This window comes from Pezoporus occidentalis, unplaced genomic scaffold, assembly GCF_034315485.1.
Source record: "Pezoporus occidentalis ecotype Australia unplaced genomic scaffold, CSIRO_AGI_Poc_V1 ctg67, whole genome shotgun sequence".
NCBI classification, from domain to species: Eukaryota; Metazoa; Chordata; class Aves; order Psittaciformes; family Psittacidae; genus Pezoporus; species Pezoporus occidentalis.
Genome location: NW_026916019.1, coordinates 3125503 through 3145054, shown reverse-complemented (window position 1 = coordinate 3145054; position 19552 = coordinate 3125503). Strand labels below are relative to the sequence as shown.

The 19552-nt window shown below is 42.2% G+C and overlaps 1 protein-coding gene across 4 annotated transcripts in view; it reads right to left on the bottom strand.

The window, feature by feature from the left end:
• Positions 1 to 3168: 3168 nt before the first annotated feature.
• The window catches only part of SYNJ2 (synaptojanin 2), a 66526-nt gene continuing 50142 nt past the window's right edge, over positions 3169 to 19552 (bottom strand). For 3 of the 4 annotated variants that reach the window (XM_062640840.1, XM_062640842.1, XM_062640843.1), the window contains 10 exons: positions 18361 to 18478; positions 16215 to 16433; positions 14901 to 14979; positions 13554 to 13722; positions 13016 to 13168; positions 10281 to 10415; positions 8747 to 8859; positions 7654 to 7762; positions 6158 to 6360; positions 3169 to 4347 (listed from right to left, as the gene is read on the bottom strand). In XM_062640840.1, coding sequence (XP_062496824.1) covers positions 3550 to 4347; positions 6158 to 6360; positions 7654 to 7762; positions 8747 to 8859; positions 10281 to 10415; positions 13016 to 13168; positions 13554 to 13722; positions 14901 to 14979; positions 16215 to 16433; positions 18361 to 18478 — 2096 coding nt within the window. In that variant the 3' untranslated portion in view covers positions 3169 to 3549. The remainder of the gene's footprint in view (positions 4348 to 6157; positions 6361 to 7653; positions 7763 to 8746; positions 8860 to 10280; positions 10416 to 13015; positions 13169 to 13553; positions 13723 to 14900; positions 14980 to 16214; positions 16434 to 18360; positions 18479 to 19552) is intronic. The other variant, XM_062640841.1, reaches the window with a different exon arrangement.

Sequence of the window (19552 nt, the reverse complement as noted above, 5' to 3'; positions counted from 1 at the left end):
TTCTTCTCTGTGTTGTGGCATCCAGGACTAAAATAGTAAGACAAGCAGGAAGGGCTAATAGTTCATTAATCTTGCACTTGTGGTCCAGCACTCTTGTATAACTGTATTGGTATTTCTAGTAGCAACAGTCATCAAGTTTTTAATTCCTGTAATTACAGTAGCGTAAATTGGCTTTCACTCTGATTTATGCTCGTAGTGCCAGGCAGCAGCTCGAGACAAGATATTTTTCCATATGGTGAAAATGGCAATTCTGGACAAAAAGGAAAAAGCAAAAATGTTGTTTTGTCAGAGTGGAAATTCTAAATAATATTTTGGGGTTGGTTCTCTTTGTTTGTTTCAGTGATCAGCCACGTAAAAATGCTTAATCCTGAATGAGAAGGGTCTGAGTTTGCTGTAGTGGCTTCCCAAGCACAGGGCAAGCCTGGCCCTGCTTTGCTTCCGACCATTAAAACTAGAACCCAGGTCACAAGCACCTGCCTCTGAAAAATCCCTTGGCTGGGGCTCTGGACACCAGTGTGGAAGATAATCTGTTGAGCCAGGAGATTCCTCATTCGTTGCTGTAACCTTTTCAGCTCAACTGACTGTTCTTTTCCCTCGATTTGCTGTGATTGACCAGTATATGCTGTCACTGATGGTATAAGCCAGTTGCCTGCCAGGATTCATACTTTAAGAGGCAGCTAGCCACAAACACAGTCATAAGGTAGAATGCTAAAGGCCACATACTTCTCTTCTTCAAGGAGACTAATAAAGCAGATTTTATTTGATTTGTATAAATCCATTTTAATGGGCTTTCCTGCAGCTTTCCAGATACCTCTTTCATTAACATGTAAATTAGCTGTCCTAGAGCTGTTAATTATCTTCGCAGAAAGCACTAGCTATGGCCATATAACATACTCTTTTTTACTTTTCTTGATGTTTCATACTGAAGTGTGCCTGTATCTCTTCTGTTTCAAAAGATACACAGATTTACCGTATCTTTTCTGTTAGGAAGAGGACGAAGAGGTTACAGCTTTGTGTTGTCTTGTAGGAAAACAACTGTCTGGCTTCAGCATTATTCACCAGCCTCCCACCACATTAAATGGGCACTCAGATAAGCTTAGCACTGCATTTGCCCTTTGAAGGATTTGGGATTTTTTTTTTTAAGTTAAGTGCCTGGCAGAGAAGGCCGCAGAGGAGGATGGCAGGTGCTCGGATAAAGGCAGCATCTGCTCTGATAGGGTACGTGCTGTGTCCAAAATTTGCCAGCAGCAGTGAAACAGGTAGGCATAACAAGTAACAAAATTGCTGAATTCCAGTTTCCAAGATGCTAACAAGCAAATTGATTTTCATATTAAAAAAAATCCTAATTCTGAACTTTTAAAATACACCTTTCCTGGAAAAACCCCAAGGGATTGTTTTCAGCTTCACCAACTGTTTAAAAACTATCTCTGTCCTTTAATAATAAAAGAAAGATCTTTGTGTTTCTGTTAAGAAGTCACCATGACAAGCTCCAATCTGTTTGTCATTTTTAACTGCCTGCTTTGAACAAATGGCATCCACAGGGTATAGTTTTACTGCACAGGCAAGGCAGCAAGAGCAGTAAGACACATTTAGCACTATGGATTATCTTTGCCAAATCATGGGTTCCTGAGAAGCGTGACTGCTGCCTTGCTAATAAACAAGAGATGACTTCATTATGAAGATCAAGCCTGCATTGGGCTGAGCAATACTTCATAAGTCAGCCCACCCTGGTAAGTGAACACTGGGTGCATGTAAGGGAGAAGCAGGACAGTCACGCAGGAGTACTTGGCTGGTGTCCACAGTGGTTAACAGGGGCTGCTTCCCCTATCAGTGCTGTCGTGGCCTGAACCATTGCACATTATCATCTTTTAAACCTCTTGTCGTGAGAAACTGCATAGAAAGATGATGGTAGCTGCGTGGTAGTCTTTGTGTTGCAGCTGCCTCCTAGGTGTGCTCCCTTTGCAGATGCATGGTGCCCCTGAGCAAAAGCTTTTTTTTTTACAGTGGTGCACATGCTTCTTAAATGCAGCCTTAGACATGGTTGCCCATGTCTAGTTCTAGGTTTTAGCCTTCTCAGCTCATGGCCAGTGATCCCCTGATGCAGCACAGCTTTATCACAGGTGCTGAGGGTGGGAATGGTATTCATATGGCAACTCCTTCCCTGGTACAAAACAGACTGCATAGCTGATGATGAGCAGGAGCACACAGAGCAGTAGTTCCTCACCCTTCCACCCTGTACCTGCCTACTGGTTTGGGGTTCAAGATGAGTTTTAGTGTGAGCAAATTAGGCTACAAGAGACTGCTCCCCACTGCAGGAGGGTCCTGCTGTTCCCAGTCATGTGCTTGTGGCTTAGTTTCAGTATGTAACAGCCTGTGATGCATATGCTTAGACTTGAGTTCCAAGAGCAGCTCTTTCCTCATCTGCACCATGGGAATAAAAGATTGCCATGGCATTTTCCTACAAAGCACAGGATGGGAACAGGGACACAACTACTGAATTACCAAGCTGCCTTTAGCATAAGACATGAATACGTCAATGACTTAGGCCATCGGCTGGTCTCAACTACTCTCCATATTTCCACTGTATTTCCATAGCTGATACATGAGCAGATGACAGTGTTTCTTCAAAAAGGGACTGTCACTGTCCATGTGCTATTTCATTGTGAAGTATGTTGTTTTGCATTGGCTTGCTGTGAATGAAAACTATGGTGAGTTTTGGAACTGTGCTAGAAAACCTACTAGGGATGCCTTTAATCTCTTTGTAGGTCAGAGCAGTGTTTTGAGTAGCTCCCCAGTCGTTTTAGAACAGTTGAGGCATGTTATTACAGCACAGCACTTCACTTAACAGAGGTCTGTTGTAATATGCAGGTTCACTTGCCTGGTCAAGTAAAACGAGACATTTCTTGCTGACCACTTCTCCTGATTCTGCTGCACAGCCTCACAGCACACAGCGTGCATTTTACTTTAGCACAGGAATGAGTTTAACAAGGCAAGTACTAGGGCCTGCCAACACCACAGCTATTGAGATCTACAAGAAGATACTGCTTAAGCCTTGATTGCACAACAGAAAGTAAGCAGCAGAACAATGCTAGCATTACTGTTGTAGCTATAGCGCTAGCTACTCTCCTTCTGGGTGTCCATTCCAGAATAACTGCAGCAGTCCAGCTATTTCAGATAAGGGTGCTTTATTTCAAGTGGCAGAAATGGATTAATACATAAATTTCACAGGAAAATGTTCTTCTGCGGGTCTTTTATCCGTACATCATTACATATTCTTATACATGATTTGTACCTGAAATGAAGTAAAACATCTTAAGATGTTTAAGATTAATAAAAAGAAATAACTTAGGATAAAGAACTTTTCAAACAAGCTGTAGATAAGGTTAGGTTGTATATACATGTCCCTCCAGGGGCAGAATTCTTACCTTTAAACATGAAATGTAGCCTGGACAGATAATCTATTCCCTTAAATAAAAATCCTTGTGCAAAAGATAGATTGATTTTGCATTACAATTACAATTTCTATAGGAACAATAAGGGGACAAAATTTTACAATTCTAAATCAGTATTTGCCTTCATCAAGCTATTTTTGTTTTGCTCTAAGACAAGAAGTTTGTTGAATCCTTCTGCCAGGCCACTACTGTCTTCATCATCACTAAATGTAACCCAGTGACTGAAATCTTTCAAGCTGGGATGTTTTAGACTTTCTGGAGTGTGTGCTGGAGAAGCTGATGCCACCTGCATAGAAAGAGGGCAGGAACAATCCAGGTCCAGGTCCAAAGGACTGGTGTTCTCTGCAAGAAAGCTGGTATCCGAGAGCTGTGCATGCTGGCTGCCTGGTACAGGAGGATACTGGAGGTTGGTCATCAATTCTGTGGTGCTTGGTGCCAGCTGCTTAGCTGTGTTGTCTTCTGGGCTGGTAGAGAAGGCAGGAGCTGAGAGAGATGCCTGCATGGGGCCGTGAGAATCCCGAGTCTGAGGGCAGAGCCCAGGATTGTTGTTGTTGGAGTTGAACATCAGCCCACTAAAAAGTGGGTTGTCGCTGCTCTGGAGAACTTGCAGATGAAGAGCTGCAGGAGCCGACTTCTTTCTTCTTGGTGGCACCTTTGGGGCAAAGGAGGCATTTTGCGAAGGCAGTGCAATGGCGTCAGCCATGTTGGAGGAAGGGGCCTGCCTTTCACTGCTCCCCCTGCTCTCCTGAGGCTTCCCAGGTTGTGTGGTTCTGGGTTTAGGGACTGGAGTAATCCTGGTTGGAGTAAGAATAGGTCCAGCTTCTAGAGGGGGTTCTGGAAAGCCAAAAGGAGACTCTGATGGCTGTTGTTCAAACTGCTCTTCTGTAGATGTGGCCTGAGGGGAAAAAGGAACAAGAAATGTGAGACTAAAAAGGGTATCTTTAACTCTAAGTCACTGCTAGTGCAAGTCTTATTGATGGCATTACTGAGAGAAGCTGACAGTACTGGAATGAAAAAGAGCAGTACAAAGAGGAGGCTTGACAGTGCAGTTTTATACTGCACCTGCTTGGTTCTGTTCTCACATATTGTGCCTTGGACACTTACAGAGTGCTGGCTGAGGATGAGGACACTACAGCTTGTTCACTCCTTATATAAGAAATACATCTCCGAGTCTCTTTCCTGTTAGGATTTTTCTCCAGGCCCAATTAACACAGCTCTGAGGAGTTATTTACTTGTAACATCTCTCTGCTGACTAATATTATTTAAGCAAGAATGCATAGGGAGGGCAAAATTAGCACATACCTTTGGGTATATGCCAATAGATAAGGCTGAAGAACAATTATCTTCAGTTGACCCAATAAATGCACTAATGGCTCTGTCATGTCTCAGTGATGCTAGGAACAGAAACTAAAAGTAAGCTATCCAACTACAGTCTAGCATATATTCACCACTTAAAACTATATAAATGCAGCCCAGTCCAGGAAGGAAATGGCTGCTTCAGGTTTCTCACAACTCTGTGTGACTGAATGAAAGCAATTTAATTCTTTATTATTCTTTCACAGTATTAAAATATACAGGCTTTTCAATGCAGCCAAAATATTTACTTAATATTTCATAATGGACATATCTCCTGCCAATTCTGTCTATATGTTGTCAATAAGTGGCCTGCATTTGCTTGCATGCTCTCTGAACGATAGAGGTGGATTGGGTAGAGGTTTTCAAGTACACAACTCCCATCTGAACTCACTCGGAGGAAGAAGTGGAAACCTGAAGCAGAGTCAAACTGAAATAGATAGATTCCTGCAGGACATCTCATGTAACTAACACCAAAACAGCAAACCCTCTGAGTGCCTTTCAGGAGCACCCTAGGAATGGTGACAACACAACCCGACCATTCCTTGTTACTGAGCGTTTAAGGAAAGGGCACGCACTCTGTGCTCTGGGTTTTTTACTTCTGTGAATTTGAAAAGTACAGAAGGTGCAAAGTCCGTTATAGGGAAGGGGTGAATGCCTTTACAAAGGAAGGTAAGGCAGGAATCCCAGCAACTTAGAACAGAGCTTTCTAGCACAGGTTTTGTCAAAGGAAGGATATAAAAGATTTGTCTTTCTTTTGTACATAAATTGCTTTCATCATTAAATAATCATTTTAGCAGTTCTAGAGGTGAACTATTATCTCTATTGTAGAGACCTGACAGAGACCTCCAGGCTTGAATTTTTAAGAACTATTGAGTAGAATCCAGCATTCAAAGTGAAAGGCTGACTTCCATTACAAGGTGTGTGAGCAAAGTTAGATGTCTCTGAACAGGATACAGAACAGCATACTGATGAAGCTGCCTCAAATCATTACAGAGCAGACCACTCATGATGTGGTCAGAAGTAAACACTGTGATAAAGAAGGGATGAGTCTGAAATCCTGAGGAGCTTTAGACAAACCAGAAGAAAAATAACAGAATCTAAAAGAATGGACTGAGAAATAGAAAAGCTGAATACAAACAAGTAAGGAACTCGCGGCTCTCTTTTCTTTCTGATCTTTCTTACATTTTTATGCCTTGGTGACTTCAATACACAAAATCATTTCAGTGCCTGCTGGCTAAGACCTTCAAATGACAGGACTTCATACACAAAACTATTTAACAGGCCACCCCTCCTGCCATCGTTCATGTTCTGTAATGGAGGCTCGATGCATTTTGCTGCAACTATCTTACATTTTCCACCTTGACTCCGGTCCGTTGCAGTGGTACTGGCTTCTTCGTAGTTGGAACTTTGGGTGGTGGGCGATGGGGCACAAGCACTGGTCCTGCTTGTGACCCTTGAAATGATGCTGACTTTGTCAAGCTGGGAAGAGGCTCTGTTTTGGTGAAGGACTGGTTTTTAGTTGGAGCAGGCTTTACTGCATCTTCCTGTAGTCCTGAAATGCAAAACCATACAGTGTCTTGGCCTGATCAGGATGTAGGTTCAAGGTAATTTCTTTCAGTCATGTTTCCTAAAAAGTGCATGCCTAAAGGGCTGTCTCAGGCCAGGAAGTCAGGTTTTAGAAATAAATCCAGACCCTTGCAATCCCATCACATCTGTACGAGGCAGTTAGGGAAAAATTCCCTTGCCTGGAATAATTTCATGCCAAGTCAGCAGTGCTGTGCCACCGTTTGGCCAAGTGGAAAAAACAGTGGCTGGGGGTCAGCAGTACTGGACTCACTCAAGTCGTGAGTCTCCTTTTGCCTTGTTTTTTTTTATCTGGAAAATCAAGGTAATGCTGCTAAGCACATCTTGTACTTTGGGAAGAACTACATATGCCAACTGGATGTACAGCACAAGAGACTGAAAGTGATGCTGACAGGACAAGCTTCCTGAGTGAAATGCTTAATGTGAATTTCAAAATCAATGGAGAGTAAATGTGATTTCAAAGCCAAATGAACAGTACTCTCTGAGGAACAAACATCAAGATGCCTTTATGATATTTCTAATTAAACTGGATTATTCCAGACTGCATTTGCTCCATTTACACATGAAAGGGGATATTTTCTTTCTAAACTGAGAGCTTCAGAGTCATGCTGCTTTCTTTCTCATTCATACAGCATCAGCAGAAGGACAACTTGCAGCCCTGCAGGGTATATTCCGCACCACCTGAGTTTCAGTACCTAAGCTGGTTTCCTGCTCTAACTTGCCCTTGCAAGAAGCTCTTCTCCAGGGATTAAACAGTCTAAACACAGAATGTTTTTTTAGCTCAGCTATTCAAGCTACAGTAGTGCAAGATTCTGTCCAGGTTACAACTATACTTGCTGCCCAAATACGAACAGAATCCAGCTTATTTCTCCCACTGTTGTACTTGCTTTTTAGTTCTACTTGGACTAGTGAGCATTCACCAGATAGAGCAGCAAATATCCTTTACGCAACCCTGAGCTAACACAGGTACTGTCAGTTTAGTAAGATCCCATCTTTATCTTTGAATTTTCAGACTAATTCTGACATAAAATAGCTCAAGGTGCTCTTAGTAATGGGTTCGAAAATGAAATACACAACTTGAGTCATCTTGGAAATGAAGGTTAGTCTTATCAAACCTGTCAGAGAATACCAAGTACAACCTTGCCTGAATGTGTATGTCAGTGTTCAGGTGAGTTTCTGAATAGAAATATGCGCTTCTGGGCTATGATGGAACGGATGAATACATCTGCACTTTTCTTTAAATAAAGATTTCTGTGCTCACCTCCTTTAGCTTCCATAAGACATCTAATAGCTGCTTCTGCTTCCTCAGCTGTGGTGGTTTTGATCTGCTTGACATTGTAAGGTTTACTTATTCCAGTCCGGACTTTAGGCTTAAAAAAAAATACAAGAATGAGTGATCTTGAGAGAACTGATTTTTCTAGTATGCCTGTAATCCTACACCTAAGCTCAGATACCTGCAAAGCTCTGGTTTTGCCAGTGGCTATTCAACAATCAATCAATAATACAGCAATGGTGGGGGGGTCTTTTGGAAGATACTACATCTTTGTTACCACTAAACAGACAGACCAATGGTTTATTGTGACAGCTGGTCCCCTAGCCATCCCTTGTTCAATACTCTGGGGTTCTTATCCAGTGAGACAGGAGTGGGGAGGTGTTCCCACATTCTGGTCTTGGTCTCCTCAGAGGGCTAGCAGCCTTGCTGGCAATGGTCAGGAGTTGTATTCTGGGCACTAGCATGGCCCATCAAAAAAGAGGTGAGAAAAGAATCAAAGCGTATTATTGTGGCGTTGAAAATTCAAGTCAGCATCTGCCAAAAAGCAGCAGGTGGAATAAACCAACAGTGCCCCAGTCTTGCACCACTCTCTCTCCTTCTTTGGCCTCTCTAATTCCTAGCAAATTAATAACATTTATCTGGTGTTGAGCAGGTCCTACAATCTAGTATTACAGTACAAAGAAGTTCATCTCGGCATTGCCAGCTCAGGCATGTGACAGACTGCCTTCTTTGTACAGGAGGTGTGTCACGGAATCATAGAATGGTTTGGGCTGGAAGGGACCTTAAAGATCATTCAGTTCCAACCCTCCTGCCATGGGCAGGGACATCTCCCACTAGACCAGGTTGCTCAAAGCCCCATCCAACCTGGCCTTGAACACTTCCAGAGATGGAACCATTCACAACCTTTCTGGGCAACCTGTTCCAATGCCACACCACTCTTGCAGTGAGGAATTGTTTCCTAATATCTAACCTAAATTTACCCGCTTTCAGCCATGTACGTGGTGTTCAGTGGCTACTGTGTCCACATGGATGGGGGTGATCAGGACAACACTAAGTGGCCACACTGAGTGGCAGGACTCACTGGCTGCTGAGGGGCTCCAGGTAGCAGCTTTGCCATTGCCAGGATGGAACAGGAGGAGTGGCTTTCTGGAGAGAGGGAACCATCTGAGGGGGGCTTTTTGCTTGGTGTTCCAGCTGAAAGAGGAATAAAAATGGCTTTTTACATTCAAGAACTGGTCCAACATTTTATCTGCAATGGAGCAAAAGCAATGTGCTTTGAAATTGTTTGTGGTAAGTAAAAAAAGATGCTGTCACCCTCCCTGCTCCTCCAGGGACAGACATTGGGTAAGGTGTTCCCATAGGATACTGGGGACTTTGAGTTCCTCTGCCCGAGTGTCAAAGGCCAGACACTTTAATCTAGGAGTGATGGGCTGAATTATTACTGGTCTAATCTAAGATGAAAAAAGTTATCAAAACAGAATGAAATGCTGAAACCTGGAACTGCTTCAGGAAGCGATTTCCTAGGTAGTCTTGCTTTCGTTTAATTCATTTAATAACCTCAGCTGAGCATTAACACACAATCACAGAACACCAGGTTGGAAGGGACTTAAAGGATTATTTAGTCCAACCTTTCTAGGCAAGCATGACCTAGACTCGATGTCCCAGCACCTTGTCCAGCTGAATCGTTAAAGTGTCCAGCACTGGGGAATCCACCATTTCCCTGGGGAGAGTATTCCAATGGCTGATTGTTCCATTTGTGAAAAAATTTCCTGTGTCCAATTGGAATCTCCCCACAAGTTCCAGGCACAGAAATACAGATACCAGAGCTGTCACTTCTGTGCAACAAGACTTAGAAATGAATGTGAATAATCCCAAATAACTCATCTTTCAGTAGCAAGTCTGACAGAACTTTTAAGACTGAAAAATATACACAGAAGAGAGACTTTAGGGCTGCAAGAAAAATGTGACAGCTTGTGTCCTACAGAAGGTGCAGATGATTATGCAGATCTACCAATCAGCATTTACCCAAAAGTAGCCATAAAACCAGGAGCAGCATAGCACTGATGGCATCTCAGGTGGGTAAAGCTTAGGTGAAGAGCATGACTTCCCCTTTGTGCCTCACTGAGAATTATAATCCATGTTGCATTTGTTTCTCATAAACACAGAATCAAGAACTGCTTGCAAAACAGGAAAGGACAAAAACTGTCCAGAACACATATTTTCTCAAGGCTTTTTAACAGGAAAATTACAATTAAGTCAGAAACAAAGAAACAGTAAGAAAACACTCAGTGACATTGAAAGTCAACAGGCATGAACACTGATATTTATTTTTATTGCCACAAAGTGGCTGGTTAACTCACTAATCTGAGTTAGTATGGAACATATGGGCCATTCCATCCTCACTAAAGGCATTTGTTTGTGGAGAATCTGTCACCTTAAGGACAAACTTCTCCCACTAACTGCAGCCACAGTCAGGCTGAAACAGACTGGGAAGCAAATGTAAATACCTCAACAGCCTCACATTTCAGAACAAGGTATTACTTTCTTTGTCACCTACAATTGGCAGCAAAACTGTTCAGCTGTGCCAACATAAGGTTAAAGAAAGTTAAACTCACCTGGAGGGGGAGGCCTCTGTGGTGGCTGAAGTGGCCAAGGCCTGGTAGGAATGGACAGAGACCTGCTTGGAGGCCGGCGATGGCATTCCTCACCCACCTCCAGCTCCCGCTTCAGATTGGCCAGGTCTGAATCATCTAGGAAAATTTTAGGAAGAATCTGTATTAGATACCTGCTGGGTGAGATGCACCAAATTCAGATGGTCAGGAGAGAGGGAATTATGAATGGCAAACCTCAACCAGGTATCTCAGCAACATGCTGCGGCTCCTTTCATCTTGTTTTGCTTTCACTAAATGTCTTCCTGCTCCCACTCCAAGAAACATGTACGCTTTTGTCAGACACTTTTCTCTCTCCCCTTTTGCAGCATTTATTAACTGTTTATATCAACACAAAGACTGCCTGCATCTGATTTCAGTGTTATTAGTCACCGTACTAGGTTCTGAGCTTTTCACAGCAAGAACTGGTGGCAACCTGTTCACATTCAAACTTTGTCATGACAGCCACAAGGAGGCTAGTTAATCACGGCCAATCCCTTGTTCTTCCTTCCTGAACACAGGAATTTCCCTTTGAAGAGTAGACAACTTTATGTGCTCAGGAGAACTGTTTTATGCCAGTGAAAAATCTGAACGGCTCACATGTTACGTCTCTGTTTTGCAGAGTACAACTGCCTCAGTCTGGTAAACCCTGGCTGCATCTTCTTACATGACTAGGTAATTTCAGTCTTTCCTCCTGCCTAAGCCTCTGACAGCTCAAGAAGTGAGAAGCAGTGATATTGCTTTTATCTCCCCCTCTGCTATATTGAGGGCTTTCAATTCAGTTCTCTTACCCTGCCATGGCTACCCAGCCATGCAGCTCTGTTCTTTAGGGCTCCAAAATTCACTGGGTTTAATTTTGTCCCTGTGGCTTGAAGAGGATGGGGAAGGAGCTGTGTAGCAGCAGTCTGTCATACTTGAGGCATTTTTACACAAGTTCTTGTTTTTCAGAAGGCTGTGCTCTGCAGGGAATACTGAGCTGCCTCACAGTTCCCATCTCCCACTCAGCAGCGGATGGTAGCCACAGAGACAGTCTGTGATCTGCCCAACCTTCCTTCCCCTTTCTCTTTGCATTTTCTATACTTCTAAGCTGCAAATACACATTCATCAGTAGGATGCAAGGAGTCATGCAGGCCCCTAAAAGCATGGCTTGAAATTCTGGCAGTAACACTGAACACAGACAAAAAACAGCCATCACCACTCTATCCCCCTAAAAGGCTGCTGGTTTTAGGCTATGGCTTCCAGTGACATCAGTTTTGTGAGGCTGTGCCCTTCTTTGACCTCAGAAACATACATACACACTGTTCTGCCCATCACTGGTTTCCATCTGTGTCTAACATCAGCTATACAACCATCATACCTTCGATTGGGAGTTACTCAGCCAGAATTGGAAGCTCATGGACACATCTGAAATTGCAGAGACTTTCACGATGGATTGAATATATAATATTTTGAGCTGTGTGACAGCACCTTGACCTCCTTCAAACTACCTAATCTCCATTTACTTTGTGATACTTTTTGTGGGAAAGAGTTATTGCGGGTGAAAAGAATCACTGCAATTCTCTGTAGCTTAATGAATCATCACACAGTAGGCCAGAGGTGTTTGGAGGGCAAGTCATCCTACAGTACAAAGTGATTGGCTTCACAGTATTTAATAATGACAGATTACTTCTCAACTCAGGGCTAGGTTTCTGGGTCTGGCCAGACTGCACTCAGCATGACTCAAGGTGGACAAAAAAGTTGTATATCACTCTGATTGTTTGGAAAATCTGTGTAAAGTTAGGAATTTAATTTAATCTTTTTGAACTCTTACTTCTGACTCAGCCGTTGAAAGTATTAAAGTTTTCACTTGTATGTCAGAAGACAAAGCACTTCTGAGAGAGCACAGAATGACAGCTACTGAACCACTTGCTGTCACAATGAAGTGTTCAGTGCATGACCCAGCCTGTCAATGCTTGATCACCAAAGCATGACCTGATCACATCCCACTGTAAGACCTCCACTGGTTTGACTGGTTCTTGCTGCAGTTTTTAACAGTATTCTCTTCACAGCTTTATCTTCTCTTTATTGAGTCAGTTCCCATTAACATACAAACAAGCCAGGTGACCAGGAAAAAAGGTAACAAATTTATGAAGCACTAAACGAATGAATATACCTGTTGTGTGAACCTCAACTTCAAATAAAATAGGAACAAAGAAGAAACTTTAGGCCTCCTTGAAGTATGCTGTTAGAACAAAACCACTCCTGTACTTCCCAGCTTACACCTGACTGCACTGCCACAGCTATTGCTCAAAGGACAGAGCCAAGCCCATCACTGAATCTACAGGATTCCTTTGGTTTGATTTTGCTCAGTCCTTCACTAATAAGAAAATAACAGACATTTTTTTGTGGTATACTCTGGTGCCAAACAACATGCACTGGATAGAAAGACTTAATTTCTCCTAACTATAAAAGGAAACCAGCATTTCTCAGCATTCTTGCCTTGGCTACAGAGAAGGAGGATGTAAGCTTTATTATTTGTATTGCTGTTATGCCTGAGGACCTCAGCTACTGTCACGAACTCAAAGGAGAGGTTGAGCGTGAGCATGTACCAAAAAGATGATCCTCATCTTTGGAGGACCTACAATGAAAATCGAAATGAACAGGGAAATGCAGACAAAAGGAGAAACTTTCAGGTCTTACTTTAAGGAAGGTAGATACTCTACCTTTATAGAGCTGTGGGTTGGGTCCAGATTTGTTTGAAAGAGGTGTGGATGCAAATTGTCCAGAGCTCTCAGGCATATCTTCTGCTGTGTTATCTACTAGGTGTTGACACAAAGTATCATCTAAATAGTCATCTTCATCCTCCACTATATCACCTGAATTAAAATATTAAGTAAGAAAGAATTAGCGAGGAAATGTATTCTCGGTCTCTCTCTACTATTAGTCAATGCATTTAATATATAGGTTGGGCAAGCTTCTTGTGTAACCCATGTGTTTCATTACAGCTTGTTTCTATACAGACAACTGTACCATAACTTGGATTTGCTACCACATACTGTAACACTAAATTGATAGGACAATCTCAGCAACAGTTCTCTATCCAGGCACAAGGCAGGTCATGGCCTTAGTTACGATCCTCTTTTTAAGAATTGTGGCTTCATTCCAGATTAAGATATAACTGACACTCCTACAGTACTTTCTCTATGCAATCAAAGTCAGCAAACCATTTCCCACAATTTCACTTAGAATCCTTCTGCTCACCTTCCGAGTCATAGTCCAAACTTGAGAAGTCAAAATTTTCTTCCAGAAGAAAGGAGTTTGCCGTGGGAGAAACGGGTGCAATGCTGTCCCGTTTTCGAGCAATTTCTTCCTGAAGGCCCTTTAGCCAGTCCTTAGTCTTGGGCCGGATCTTCACTGTTCTGCCTCTAACCTAATGCAAAGAAAGAACGGTTTCCCCTTTGCCAAGCAGCTTCACAAAATGAGAACACCTGAAGAGAATAAGCAAGTGCTGCCAGTCTGTTGTACAACTGTTTCAGAAACTGATGCAACTAGCTTCATTTAGGAAGCTAAATGAAAAGGAAGCACTCTTCCTACCCCCCCAACCAAGTGTTCAGGCTGTAACAATATTCTTGAAAGAAAATTAGCTTCACAGCTCAAAAGCACTGATGCTACATTTGGGAAATACTTGGGAAATTGATGAAGCATCCAATATCATCAGAACAATACTGTCATAGTAATAATGTGGAGGCTTCCATTTTTGAGTCAGTAGCTTTAAAATACACAGGAATTTGCTACTTGCTGCCACCTGTAAGGAGATTCTCTGCTCAGATAATCCCAAATATGATGGTTGATGTATATGGAAAGTATAGTATTAAACAGGTTAAGACCGCAACTGCTTATATGTGTTGCTTCATGACATTTGGGGTGAGATGTATTCAAGCCAGCAGCTTTGAAACAAAATTAATATGGAAAGTTCCTGAGTCAGGTTCCCAGCACCTTTAGACACTGCACACATGCAACTGCATTTTGGCTTGTACTGTTACTTGAGTGTTAAGTTTACAGTGCAGCCCCACAGTTTTATCAGCATAAATGAGGGGACTGATGAACTGTAGAGCATGTGTGTAGAAAGGAAGAGCAGGGGATGGGAAGGTAAATGCCTACTGCTAATGCTTAGTTTGCCATGGAGGCCAATGAATCATGTTGTTCCAGCTTGGTAGAAAGAGTTTATCTGATACACTTAAGAGTAATGAAAAGTCTCCAAACCACAATCGTGAGGATGCTTTGGCAACAGCATGAAGTCACATATTATCTCAGGAGAACTGCTTCAAGTGCCAGAGCAACAGCCAAGTCCATATATTCTGCACTGGTACCAAAGGCCAAATCCTAAGGCCTCCTTAAGATCTCCAAGAAAAGTCACCTCCTGCCCTCCAAAACTGAAATCCTGCATTAAAAGCCTCAGCAGCTGTGAAAGCTAAGGACTTTGTGAGCACTAAGTTTCTTTAAAATAATACTACTTGATACAGATAGAAACTCAACTGTCTTATTCTAAGCAACCAATTTTGAGAAATTTGTTATGAAATTCCTATTAAAGGTTTGAGAGAGTCTTACTTTTACACCATCTATATCCATAACACGAAGAGCTGACTTGCTGTCTGCAAATGTCACCAGCATTTGACCTCCACTGATCCTAGGAAAAAAGGGTAGAGGATTAAAAACAATGCATTTTACTTCACCGCTGAATAAAAAGCCTTAAAGGCAAGCATGATAGCTTTGTATAGCTATATATCTGGTTTTAGTTGTATTTTCCTCACAACACTATTTTGGGGGGAGTAACATGATCTATGAATCCCAGTTCAGCTCTTCCTCTCCCCCACCCTGCATTGTGTGACCCCAGCACCCTGCCCTTGACTGGACTGCCTGCCCAAGAAGCAAAAGTACAAACATTTCAGCAGCTGTTGACAGGTCTGACCAAGACTGATATCTGCCCTCTCTCTGTACTAACTTCCATAGCTCTCCATACCCCTCATGTATGTCATAGGTCCTCACCTCAGAGGACATGTGATGTTCCCCAAAATTGGTATACTCTCAAGGTGTGAGGAAATTAAAACCAAAACTAAACCACCAAAGCATACTCTTTTCTTGCTCCACTTCTTCACAAACAAGGTGATGCTGCTGTTCCTGCAGGGTTGCTTTTAAACCCTCAACTTATATTTCGTACTTCATAAGACCATACAAGAGGTCATCTGTTTTCTCCCTTAATAAACAGGTCTAATATAATACAAACAAGTTTCTGGTCTTGTTTCCGAGGTCAACTACCAGATCTTTTGCCTTTATTTCTCAAAACAGAAGTCTCACAGCCTTGTACAGGAGCTGTACATGCTGGAGCCCTGTACAGAATGAAATTAAACTGCTCTGCCAGAAGGTATCACATTGCACTCTCCCTCTCAAACTCAGTAGGTGATGGAACTTCAAGAAGCTGTACTATTAACAAACAACCAAAATGACTCCCAAAAGAAAGGTGAGCAAGCTAGGAAATCTTAGTGAGCATGACAGTGCTGGAAGAGAGCAGCACTTCCTCAGAGGAAGTGAGGCAGGGCCCTGCCAACAGAGGCAATGCATAGAAATGAGGCCTGCATGTAAAGGTGATGATTCACATCAAGGCCTCTGCTTTATGGTGCTGTACCAGATAAAATTCTCCTCCACTCAGCTGACAGAACTGTTAGACTATTTCTTTAACAGGTTGATGAGAGGTAAAAAGTATTCAAAACACTTGTATTCAATTTCTAATGAGGAATTCAGCATGCAGGAAAGGAATGCAGCATATTGCTTTCTAATACAAAATTAGAATCTGTCAGGACAAAAAGGGAATTTCTAGCCTATGTTCTTGAATAGCCGACATGCCATTTCAGATCCCAAACTTACCTGACCAGAACAATAGTGCCATAATTCTCAAACATTTGCATAAGCTCTGTACGCAAGTCCTCAGGAAATTCATTCTTCTCTTCTGGTGTTGGTGATAGCAGATTTACCACTACTGTGGCATCCAGTGGTCCCTGGAAAGATGACACTTCCTGGAAAACACTCTCACGGGCAGCTTGATTAACTTCCTGAACTTCCACTTCTACAATAGCTAACACTGGCCTATATAAAGCAAAGGAGAAATGCTTATTTAAAATTAAGATCAATATCACTCAACAGGAAATCTATACAACTATGACCATTAACTCCATGATGTTACATCTCATCGCAAATGTTTAATTAAGCCTGCTATGCCTTAGAAGGAAGTGATCATTATGTATGACCTCCTCAGAAAGAGAAGCGGAACAGATTACTTAAGGTCTCACTGCAAAAGAGCACTGTGGTTGGCAATACAACCCAGAAACTCAGAGTCTGGTGGGTTGTTTCATTTTTCCTGCAGCGGAATCGTGCCTTGAGCACTTTTAAATATATTTACCAGTCCTGAATTAGCTGAATGTAACAGTAAGGACTGTAAAGGAATTCAAATAACAGTTGTGTGTAGCACTTCTGGCAAACCTGATATTTCACTCATTATCAAACAACTGTGTTCCCAAACATCTATAGATAAGGAAGGCAATATATTATTTTCTCTTAGACAAGGCCACATAAAGATGCCTTCTTCCAAAAACAGGACAAAGTACTCTAAGTGTATAATTTGGTTATGTAGCAAACATATGTCAATCCATCACATTATAAGCAGCCAACATTGCAAACTTACTTCTTCAGCCTTTTTACAAATCACCCCTCTGTGTGTTAGATCTAAATAAAACTGAGAAAGCTCTCTGAAAGAGTAAAGCTTCCATCTCAGTGGATGCAATCCACATTCTCAGATTGCCACCTGCACATACACAGAGAGCAGCAAGTGGAATTGGTGCCTCCTACTTGCCGTAGATTAAAAATATGCATTGCCAGAACATGTGGAAGCAACAATAGCAGAGCCCAAAAGACATAGTAAAGGGGGGGGAAGCATAGAAATAGTTAAGTATTTCTACATGCACTGTGAATCATAATGCATTTCCATATGTCACAAGCCCTTTTTCCAGCACAAACCTTGGGAAAGCAAACCTGCTGACTGTAATTAAAAAACAGTTTCTGCAGTCAAGTTTGCTGAAATAGAAAACCAATGATGTACAACAGTCATGTTTCACCAATTGCATCCTCAGGGTCCTTTATAATGAGTGCAGCAGTTCCACTGTGCTTTGTGGAAGACAGCAATGTCAAAGCCTTGACACAGAGAAATTGATTGCAAGAGCCACGTTCTTGCATTGCTGGAGGAATAAAGAACAGTTCTTGCATGCAGAAGCACTGTGAGAAGCACAGAGCCAGCTACTGTGGGTCACTGAGCGCTGCTACGAGGAAAAATACTGTAGCACTTCCATAGGGCATGCAAAGGGTGAGACAAAGATTATTCCAAATCCAAGGGAGTTTTCAGGGTGTAAATTTATTACAGAATTTGTTTGAGGCAGTGAACAAGTTTAACAAAGGTCATTCATATCCCTAAAGACAAGTTAATGATATGGACCAACCAGGGGCACTGGTCTTTATTTTTAACTGCTTCTCCCATCTCCATTTCTAAGGGAAGCCCAAAAGCCCAACACTTCACTACTCTGAAATGGTCATGCCTAGCCCTGTGCATATGGCTTACATCTCTTCAGGCCACACTGTCCCAGCCTCGTCCTCCGCCATGGCAAGCTGAGCGGAAGCCCATCAGAGCAGCTTGTTTTGCTATTGGAGCTTTCCAAAACCAAGCAACAGAAAGCCCTCAGCTTTCTCTATCTGTTGCTACAGCTTATCCAATCCTTGCTGACATCACAGTGCAGCAGAAGTCAACACAAGACCATAGATACTTTCCCCCTGGTATAAAACATACCATGAGGGGAAAAAAAAACCTCCAAATGGATAATAAACGCAGAATAAGAGTGTAATTCCTGTTACAACAATGTATGTATTACAACCATAATACAACAATTATGACATTATGAATGCTTCATAATTCAATATGACACATTCTACCTAGTGCCTTTCTTTCATTATTTGCTTAGGACTTTACCTGTGGTCAGATGCTTGAAGCTCGGCTCTCCCATAGTACATCAAGGCTCCAGGTGTCCAGGTGTGCCTGACTTTAGTTTCAGCATTCAGATCACTGTCTAGAAGATTGATCTCTCCAGCTGTGCAGCACAAAACATGATTTAAAACTCACTCAAAACTAGCTGTACTAACAGTTAAGAGTTATTCTATTAGGATGCACTTTACAGACCCTAGTAGTAGGAGGTGGGGTATTTTTGTTCTTGTATCCTGAAATATTTACCAGCTAGGGACTGGGGCAAAAATACAGAAAGGACAGGGAGTGCAACAGAGACAGCTGATCACTAGAAAAAGACACCTGTAAAATGTTTAGCTTGAATGTCACCCAATCAACTGCCTGTACAATCTGGGTTGACATTGTCATGCTAGGATTTTGGCTCCTGCCCCATTATGGAGCATACAAACAGACACTGTACCTGAAAAACACGCTGTAAATCTGAATACACAGGGATTGGAGAAATAATGCGCAAGATATGGGAGAAAGCAAACCTATGCAAATCTAACCTCTGAATACTTCTTTTGCAATGCATGAAGGTGACAAAGTGCTCTAGACATTATGCCAGAGTATTATACTGCTGTGAATAACAGGAAGGTTCTAGGTCACTGTTTAGGCTAATGGACAACTCCATTTCTTTTCTCTGGAGTTGAAAATGAGTTAATATGGAATATCATGTTCATGCCTAAACACTTGTACTGTGGGTACACTTTCTTCTCAGAAGGCAAATAATCCTCTAGCCTGTAACAGCAAAAGAAAGGCAAAAGAACCGGAGCCAAGAGGCAGAAAAGCCTTGGCACTAGCAGTAAAGGAGAGGAACTCTGGTAGTGAAATAATTAGAAAAGCTTTGAAGGGGTGGGAAGGTGGATGAACAGACAAGGGGTCAGGTATATACCTATGTGAGCTAGCTGTGGGAGGCCTACAAGCTCTAAAGACAGGAACCTGCTTTGGCTAGATAGGTCCTACATTCTGTGTGTACTCCATCAACTAAATTCTTGCCAGAGGCAAGACCTGCTATGCAAAATAAGGAATATGCTGAAAGGTCTTCCTTCTCCTAAACTGAAAACAGCCAGCACAAGAGGGCTTTTTTAACTTCCTTATTGTATCTCACACAGTTTTTCTTTCCCAGATTACATCTCCTTCAATGGTTTAAGGTCCTCAT